This window comes from Oncorhynchus gorbuscha, unplaced genomic scaffold, assembly GCF_021184085.1.
Source record: "Oncorhynchus gorbuscha isolate QuinsamMale2020 ecotype Even-year unplaced genomic scaffold, OgorEven_v1.0 Un_scaffold_554, whole genome shotgun sequence".
Taxonomy (NCBI): domain Eukaryota; kingdom Metazoa; phylum Chordata; class Actinopteri; order Salmoniformes; family Salmonidae; genus Oncorhynchus; species Oncorhynchus gorbuscha.
Window position 1 is genome coordinate 41402 of NW_025745385.1, and position 11099 is coordinate 52500.

At 37.3% G+C, this 11099-nt stretch overlaps 1 protein-coding gene across 2 annotated transcripts in view; it reads left to right on the forward strand.

Annotated features, from left to right (window-relative positions):
* The window catches only part of LOC124018653 (UDP-GlcNAc:betaGal beta-1,3-N-acetylglucosaminyltransferase-like protein 1), a 36516-nt gene extending 27618 nt beyond the window's left edge, over positions 1–8898 (forward strand). Inside the window, exons 5-8 of one of the 2 annotated variants that reach the window (XM_046333990.1) lie at positions 2050–2118; positions 2580–2654; positions 8289–8386; positions 8443–8898. In XM_046333990.1, the coding sequence (XP_046189946.1) occupies positions 2050–2118; positions 2580–2654; positions 8289–8369 (225 nt within the window). In that variant the 3' untranslated portion in view covers positions 8370–8386; positions 8443–8898. Of the gene's footprint in view, positions 1–2049; positions 2119–2579; positions 2655–8288 lie in introns of both variants that reach the window. The other variant, XM_046333989.1, reaches the window with a different exon arrangement.
* The last annotated feature ends 2201 nt before the right edge of the window (positions 8899–11099 follow it).

An 11099-nucleotide genomic window follows, 5' to 3' on the forward strand; every position in this document is an offset into this window, starting at 1 on the left:
ATCCGTCATGACAACGTGGAGCTGTGTCCTCTGATCCATCATGACAACATGGAGCTGTGTCCTCTGATCCATCATGACAACATGGAGCTGTGTCCTCTGGTCCGCCATGACAACATGGAGCTGTTTATCCTGTGTCCTCTGATCCGTCATGACAACGTGGAGCTGTGTCCTCTGATCCATCATGACAACATGGAGCTGTTTATCCTGTGTCCTCTGATCCGTCATGACAACATGGAGCTGTTTATCCTGTGTCCTCTGATCCGTCATGACAACACGGAGCTGTTTATCCTGTGTCCTCTGATCCGTCATGACAACATGGAGCTGTGTCCTCTGATCCATCATGCCAACATGGAGCTGTTTATCCTTTGTCCTCTGATCCATCATGACAACATGGAGCTTTGTCCTCTGATCCATCATGACAACATGGAGCTGTGACCTCTGATCCATCATGACAACATGGAGCTGTGTCCTCTGATCCATCATGACAACATGGAGCTGTTTATCCTTTGTCCTCTGATCCATCATGACAACATGGAGCTGTGTCCTCTGATCCGTCATGACAACAGACAACATGGAGCTGTTTATCCTGTGTCCTCTGATCCATCATGACAACATGGAGCTGTTTATCCTGTGTCCTCTGATCCGTCATGACAACATGGAGCTGTTTATCCTGTGTCCTCTGATCCGTCATGACAACATGGAGCTGTTTATCCTGTGTCCTCTGATCCGTCATGACAACATGGAGCTGTTTATCCTTTGTCCTCTGATCCATCATGACAACATGGAGCTGTGTCCTCTGATCCATCATGACAACATGGAGCTGTGTCCTCTGATCCATCATGACAACATGGAGCTGTGTCCTCTGATCCGTCATGACAACAGACAACATGGAGCTGTTTATCCTGTGTCCTCTGATCCATCATGACAACATGGAGCTGTTTATCCTGTGTCCTCTGATCCGTCATGACAACATGGAGCTGTTTATCCTGTGTCCTCTGATCCGTCATGACAACATGGAGCTGTTTATCCTGTGTCCTCTGATCCGTCATGACAACATGGAGCTGTTTATCCTTTGTCCTCTGATCCATCATGACAACATGGAGCTGTGTCCTCTGATCCGTCATGACAACATGGAGCTGTTTATCCTGTGTCCCCTGATCCATCATGACAACACGGAGCTGTTTATCCTGTGTCCTCTGATCCGTCATGACAACACGGAGCTGTTTATCCTGTGTCCTCTGATCCGTCATGACAACACGGAGCTGTGTCCCCTGATCCATCATGACAACATGGAGCTGTTTATCCTTTGTCCTCTGATCCATCATGACAACATGGAGCTGTGTCCTCTGATCTGTCATGACAACATGGAGCTGTTTATCCTGTGTCCCCTGATCCATCATGACAACACGGAGCTGTTTATCCTGTGTCCTCTGATCCGTCATGACAACACGGAGCTGTTTATCCTGTGTCCTCTGATCCGTCATGACAACACGGAGCTGTGTCCTCTGATCCATCATGACAACATGGAGCTGTGTCCTCTGATCCGTCATGACAACACAGAGCTGTGTCCTCTGATCCATCATGACAACATGGAGCTGTTTATCCTGTGTCCTCTGATCCATCATGACAACACGGAGGTGTTTATCCTTTGTCCTCTGATCCGTCATGACAACATGGAGCTGCATCTCAAATGGCACTATTCCCTATTTAGTGTCAATAATAGGATCCGATTTGGTCAAAAGTAGTGCACTGAATAGGGAATAGGATACGATTTGGGACACTCTGTGTTGAGACACTGTAGTAGGAGGAGCCAGCTGGTCCCAACTGGTCATAATGGGTCGTGGATCACAATCTACTGTTACACTGACTGATACACCAGGTGTGGTGGGCTGAATCAGAGGTGTGGGGGGCTGCCTTAATCGACATCACGTCTTCAGCACCCGGGGAAGAGTGGGTTAACTGCCTTGCTCAGGGGCAGAACGACAGATGTTGACCTTAATAGTGTGTGTACATACATTTACAAACAGCGGTTTTGTGTGTGTTGGTCAGGTTCGAGCGTTCTGCGACGTGGACGAGAATAAGATCAAGAAAGGCTTCTACACCTATGAGGAGTCCAAGGTGCGACCCTACACTCTAGAACCATAGATACCACAACACTCTAGAACCATAGATACCACAACACTCTAGAACCATAGATACCACAACACTCTAGAACCAAACTACCATAGATACCACAACACTCTAGAACCAAACTACCATAGATGTCTGATCAGATCTTGGAGCTAAGCTACCATAGATACCACAACACTCTAGAACCAAACTACCATAGATGTCAGATGAGATCTTGGAGCTAAGCTACCATAGATGTCAGATCAGATCTTGGAGCTAAGCTACCATAGATGTCTGATCAGATCTTGGAGCTAAGCTACCATAGATGTCAGATCAGATCTTGGAGCTAAGCTACCATAGATGTCAGATCAGATCTTGGATCTAAGCTACCATAGAAGGAGAAGTCCTAACCATGTTATTATGTTTGTGTCCTTTTCCTCTCCTCATTGTTCCTCCTGTCTTCCTCCCAGGAGAGGCCCAAGCCTCAGATCCCTGTAATGCACTACAGAGATGCGTCTCCACCCTACATCATCTGTGTCAAGCTGGTGAGTGGAAAAAGTGTGTGTGCGTCTGTGTGTCCTGTTGTTCGTTGTTCCGGATCGTATCTCCGCCAGGTCGGTAATCTCTGCTAATGGTATAATGAGCTAGGGCGTGTGCCCTGGCACGCACACACACACGTATGTACAGACACACACACACGTACACAGCCTGCTGATCTTTGACTGCAGCATAATATTCTCCCTGATACTTTGACCGGCGCTCACCTTCACACACCCTCTTTAACCAGCGTTTGGCCTCAATAAATATTTAAGTTATAAAGCCTTAGTAACAACCAGACAGGGTATAATATATAACAACCAGACAGGGTATAATATAAATATATAACAGTTATAAAGCCTTAGTAACAACCAGACAGGGTATAATATAAATATATAACAACCAGACAGGGTATAATATATATATTCAACAGTTATAAAGCCTTAGTAACAACCAGACAGGGTATAATATAAATATATAACAGTTATAAAGTCTTAGTAACAACCAGACAGGGTATAATATATATATATATATATATATAACAGTTATAAAGCCTTAGTAACAACCAGACAGGGTATAATATAAATATATAACAGTTATAAAGCCTTAGTAACAACCAGACAGGGTATAATATAAATATATAACAGTTATAAAGCCTTAGTAACAACCAGACAGGGTATAATATAAATATATAACAACCAGACAGGGTATAATATAAATATATATAACAGTTATAAAGCCTTAGTAACAACCAGACAGGGTATAATATATAACAACCAGACAGGGTATAATATAAATATATAACAGTTATAAAGCCTTAGTAACAACCAGACAGGGTATAATATAAATATATAACAACCAGACAGGGTATAATATATATATTCAACAGTTATAAAGCCTTAGTAACAACCAGACAGGGTATAATATAAATATATAACAACCAGACAGGGTATAATATAAATATATAACAACCAGACAGGGTATAATATAAATATATATAACCGTTATAAAGCCTTAGTAACAACCAAACAGGGTATAATATAAATATATAACAACCAGACATGGTATAATATATATATTCAACAGTTATAAAGCCTTAGTAACAACCAGACAGGGTATAATATAAATATTCAACAGTTATAAAGCCTTAGTAACAACCAGACAGGGTATAATATATATATATAATAACAGTTATAAAGCCTTAGTAACAACCAGACAGGGTATAATATAAATATATAACAGTTATAAAGCCTTAGTAACAACCAGACAGGGTATAATATATATATATAACAACCAGACAGGGTATAATATATATATTCAACAGTTATAAAGCCTTAGTAACAACCAGACAGGGTATAATATAAATATATAACAACCAGACAGGGTATAATATAAATATATAACAGTTATAAAGCCTTAGTAACAACCAGACAGGGTATAATATATATATATATATAACAACCAGACAGGGTATAATATATATATTCAACAGTTATAAAGCCTTAGTAACAACCAGACAGGGAATAATATATAACAACCAGACAGGGTATAATATATATATATATAACAGTTATAAAGCCTTAGTAACAACCAGACAGGGTATAATATATATATATATAACAGTTATAAAGCCTTAGTAACAACCAGACAGGGTATAATATAAATATATATAATAGTTATAAAGCCTTAGTAAGAACCAGACAGGGTATAATATAAATATATAACAGTTATAAAGCCTTAGTAACAACCAGACAGGGTATAATATATAACAACCAGACGGGGTATAATATATATATATATATATATATATAACAACCAGACAGGGTATAATATAAATATATATATAACAACCAGACAGGGTATAATATACATGTATAACAGTTATAAAGCCTTAGTAACAACCAGACAGGGTATAATATAAATATATATAACAGTTATAAAGCCTTAGTAACAACCAGACAGGGTATAATATAAATATATATATAACAACCAGACAGGGTATAATATACATGTATAACAGTTATAAAGCCTTAGTAACAACCAGACAGGGTATAATATAAATATATATAACAGTTATAAAGCCTTAGTAACAACCAGACAGGGTATAATATAAATATATATATAACAACCAGACAGGGTATAATATAAATATATAACAGTTATAAAGCCTTAGTAACAACCAGTCAGGGTATAATATATATATTCAACAGTTATAAAGCCTTAGTAACAACCAGACAGGGTATAATATAAATATATATATAACAACCAGACATGGTATAATATAAATATATAACAGTTATAAAGCCTTAGTAACAACCAGACAGGGTATAATATAAATATATAACAACCAGACATGGTATAATATAAATATATAACAGTTATAAAGCCTTAGTAACAACCAGACAGGGTATAATATATATATATAACAGTTATAAAGCCTTAGTAACAACCAGACAGGGTATAATATATATATGACAGTTATAAAGCCTTAGTAACAACCAGACAGGGTATAATATAAATATATAACAGTTATAAAGCCTTAGTAACAACCAGACAGGGTATAATATAAATATATATAATAGTTATAAAGCCTTAGTAAGAACCAGACAGGGTATAATATAAATATATAACAGTTATAAAGCCTTAGTAACAACCAGACAGGGTATAATATAAATATATATATAACAACCAGACAGGGTATAATATACATGTATAACAGTTATAAAGCCTTAGTAACAACCAGACAGGGTATAATATAAATATATATATAACAACCAGACAGGGTATAATATAAATATATAACAGTTATAAAGCCTTAGTAACAACCAGACAGGGTATAATATAAATATATATATAACAACCAGACAGGGTATAATATAAATATATAACAGTTATAAAGCCTTAGTAACAACCAGACAGGGTATAATATAAATATATATATAACAACCAGAAAGGGTATAATATAAATATATAACAGTTATAAAGCCTTAGTAACAACCAGACAGGGTATAATATAAATATATAACAACCAGACAGGGTATAATATAAATATATAACAACCAGACAGGGTATAATATAAATATATATAACAGTTATAAAGCCTTAGTAACAACCAGACAGGGTATAATATATATATATATATATATATATATAACAGTTATAAAGCCTTAGTAACAACCAGACAGGGTATAATATAAATATATATAACAGTTATAAAGCCTTAGTAACAACCAGACAGGGTATAATATATATATAACAGTTATAAAGCCTTAGTAACAACCAGACAGGGTATAATATATAACAACCAGACAGGGTATAATATATATATATAACAGTTATAAAGCCTTAGTAACAACCAGACAGGGTATAATATAAATATATAACAACCAGACAGGGTATAATATATATATTCAACAGTTATAAAGCCTTAGTAACAACCAGACAGGGTATAATATAAATATATATATAACAACCAGACAGGGTATAATATACATATATAACAGTTATAAAGCCTTAGTAACAACCAGACAGGGTATAATATAAATATATATAACAGTTATAAAGCCTTAGTAACAACCAGACAGGGTATAATATAAATATATATATAACAACCAGACAGGGTATAATATACATATATATAACAGTTATAAAGCCTTAGTAACAACCAGACGGGATATAATATAAATATATATATAACAACCAGACAGGGTATAATATAAATATATAACAGTTATAAAGCCTTAGTAACAACCAGACAGGGTATAATATGAAAATATATATATAACAACCAGACAGGGTATAATATAAATATATAACAGTTATAAAGCCTTAGTAACAACCAGACAGGGTATAATATAAATATATAACAACCAGACAGGGTATAATATAAATATATAACAACCAGACAGGGTATAATATAAATATATATAACCGTTATAAAGCCTTAGTAACAACCAGACAGGGTATAATATATATATATAACAGTTATAAAGCCTTAGTAACAACCAGACAGGGTATAATATACATATATATTATATAACAGTTATAAAGCCTTAGTAACAACCAGACAGGGTATAATATATATATATAACAGTTATAAAGCCTTAGTAACAACCAGACAGGGTATAATATACATATATATTATATAACAGTTATAAAGCCTTAGTAACAACCAGACAGGGTATAATATATAACAACCAGACAGGGTATAATATAAATATTCAACAGTTATAAAGCCTTAGTAACAACCAGACAGGGTATAATATAAATATATAACAACCAGACAGGGTATAATATATATATTCAACAGTTATAAAGCCTTAGTAACAACCAGACAGGGTATAATATAAATATATAACAACCAGACAGGGTATAATATAAATATTCAACAGTTATAAAGCCTTAGTAACAACCAGACAGGGTATAATATAAATATATAACAACCAGACATGGTATAATATATATATTCAACAGTTATAAAGCCTTAGTAACAACCAGACAGGGTATAATATATATATTCAACAGTTATAAAGCCTTAGTAACAACCAGACAGGGTATAATATATATATTCAACAGTTATAAAGCCTTAGTAACAACCAGACAGGGTATAATATAAATATATAACAACCAGACAGGGTATAATATATATATTCAACAGTTATAAAGCCTTAGTAACAACCAGACAGGGTATAATATAAATATATAACAACCAGACAGGGTATAATATATAACAACCAGACAGGGTATAATATAAATATTCAACAGTTATAAAGCCTTAGTAACAACCAGACAGGGTATAATATAAATATATAACAACCAGACATGGTATAATATATATATTCAACAGTTATAAAGCCTTAGTAACAACCAGACAGGGTATAATATAAATATATAACAACCAGACATGGTATAATATATATATTCAACAGTTATAAAGCCTTAGTAACAACCAGACAGGGTATAATATATATATTCAACAGTTATAAAGCCTTAGTAACAACCAGACAGGGTATAATATATATATTCAACAGTTATAAAGCCTTCCTAAAAGTTATTTGGTGATCCTTTATCTGGGGAATTGAATTGCCTCTGGGTTTAGAAAACACACACACACAGACATACTCTGTTGGCCAGCCCAGGCAGACAGACAGTTAATGTTGTGTTTATCTAATTATGAGCTGCAGACAGCTAATCGACTGGCCCTGCCTCCCAGAGCTTCTAATTGGCCAATTATGGGAATCCGTGATTATTCAGTAAGAAGACATTGGGACCTGGACTCAATCTCTCTCACACACACACACACCTGGAGCCAATCACACAATTAATTGTTAAACACACCCATATGTTACAAGTACCGGATTGGGTTTAATTCCATTTAAATTCAATTTTCAATGAACATCTGGAATTTAATTAGGTTTACTTTCTGAATTGACTGGAAATGAATTGGAATTGGCCCCAACCCTGGTCCTTATCTCTTTAACTGTTGACCAATTAGATGCCAGAGATAACTCAAAACAGGAAGTGACCTCACCTACAGACAGGAAGTATGAGACTGACCATGGGCGTTGGTGATAATTAGAGTGATGACCAGCATCTCCTCCTCACTCTCACTCTTTTCATGTTCTGTCATTTCGTTCTCCCAGGACATGACCGGAGGAGTGTTTGAGGAAAACCTGAAGTCTCTCCATCTGGAAGAAGGAGTTGACTACTACCACTTCAACTAACACTCTGGGATGTAGAGATGGAGAGGAGGGGAGTTGACTACTACCACTTCAACTAACACTCTGGGATGTAGAGATGGAGAGGAGAGGAGTTGACTACTACCACTTCAACTAACACTCTGGGATGTAGAGATGGAGAGGAGAGGAGTTGACTACTACCACTTCAACTAACACTCTGGGATGTAGAGATGGAGAGGAGGGGAGTTGACTACTACCACTTCAACTAACACTCTGGGATGTAGAGATGGAGAGGAGAGGAGTTGACTACTACCACTTCAACTAACACTCTGGGATGTAGAGATGGAGAGGAGAGGAGTTGACTACTACCACTTCAACTAACACTCTGGGATGGAGAGACAGAGGGATGGAGGTGGGGGGGGGGGTGAGTGTTTGAGGGTTGGATGCTGAGAAGGATAGATGGACTATGACAGTCATCTGGTGCGCCTGCTTGCTGTCTAGTTAGTATAATATGTGTGGCAGCATGTCCATGTTGATCGTGGAGATAAATCACAAATACAAACGTTTCCAATCATGTCCTCTGAAAGAGACTTTCCCTGAAATATGTTGTGCTGTCCAGTCACACACACACACTATACACACACACACTATACACACACACACACACTATACACACTATACACACACACACACACACACACACACACACACACACACACACACACACACACACACACACACACACACACACACACACACACACACACACACACACACACACACACACACACACACACACACACACACACACACACTATACACACACACTATACACTATACACACACACTATATATACACACAGACACTATACACACACACACACACACACACACTATACACACACACACACTATATATATACACACACACACACACACTATACACACACACACACTATATATATACACACACACACACTCTCATATTTGTGTTTCTTTCCACAAGTCTCTTATAAAACCTCAGGAACAATGATATATTTTAGAGTACTATGCTCTGACACACACACACACACAATACACACACTACACACACCATGCCCAGTAAGGGCATTCGTTTTCCCACACAGAGCTCTTGAGTTTCACTGTTGAAAGGTAAACAAACCTTACCACCAACACCAATGCTTTGGTATTTCAACAGAAACCTCCTGGAACTCTGACCACAGCTACACATGGGATTCTGGGTAGTGATATAGTGGCAAAACAAATAGGTGGGTAGAAGCTAATCACAGAGCGATTTAAAGTAACGCTCCCTGTATTTTCTGTTCTCCTCCAAAGGTAGGGAGACACTCACACAAAATCAAAAAAGATGGTGTGTAACCTGGGAAACCTCTCTCATGGTTACCATAGTGACAGGCTAGCTGAGCCCAGTACAGAGCTGGAGAAACCTAGCACGTCCAGTTAACACATGGTCTCCACGTCTAACCCTCCCTGACCTGTCCACTCTCTCCCCGGGGACTGTTTACATTCTGACTGGAGCAGAACAGTGATTCCTCTGATTCACTAGATGCTTTCTATCTAAATCACCAGGGTTACAACAGAACACCGATTCACTAGAGGCTTTCTATCTAAATCACCAGGGTTACAACAGAACACTGATTCACTAGGGGCTTTCTATCTAAATCACCAGGGTTACAACAGAACACTGATTCCTCTGATTCACTAGAGGCTTTATATCTAAATCACCAGGGTTACAACAGAACACCGATTCACTAGGGGCTTTCTATCTAAATCACCAGGGTTACAACAGAACACCGATTCACTAGAGGCTTTATATCTAAATCACCAGGGTTACAACAGAACACTGATTCACTAGAGGCTTTATATCTAAATCACCAGGGTTACAACAGAACACTGATTCACTAGAGGCTTTAAATCTAAATCACCATGGTTACAACAGAACACTGATTCACTAGGGGCTTTCTATCTAAATCACCAGGGTTACAACAGAACACTGATTCACTAGGGGCTTTCTATCTAAATCACCATGGTTACAACAGAACACTGATTCACTAGGGGCTTTCTATCTAAATCACCAGGGTTACAACAGAACACTGATTCACTAGGGGCTTTCTATCTAAATCACCAGGGTTACAACAGAACACCGATTCACTAGGGGCTTTCTATCTAAATCACCAGGGTTACAACAGAACACTGATTCACTAGAGGCTTTATATCTAAATCACCAGGGTTACAACAGAACACCGATTCACTGGAGGCTTTATATCTAAATCACCAGGGTTACAACAGAACACTGATTCACTAGAGGCTTTAAATCTAAATCACCATGGTTACAACAGAACACTGATTCACTAGGGCTTTCTATCTAAATCACCAGGGTTACAACAGAACACTGATTCACTAGGGGCTTTCTATCTAAATCACCATGGTTACAACAGAACACTGATTCACTAGGGGCTTTCTATCTAAATCACCAGGGTTACAACAGAACACTGATTCCTCTGATTCACTAGAGGCTTTCTATCTAAACCACCAGGGTTACAACAGAACACTGATTCCTCTGATTCACTAGAGGCTTTATATCTAAATCACCAGGGTTACAACAGAACACTGATTCACTAGGGGCTTTCTATCTAAATCACCAGGGTTACAACAGAACACTGATTCACTAGGGGCTTTCTATCTAAATCACCAGGGTTACAACAGAACACTGATTCCTCTGATTCACTAGAGGCTTTATATCTAAATCACCAGGGTT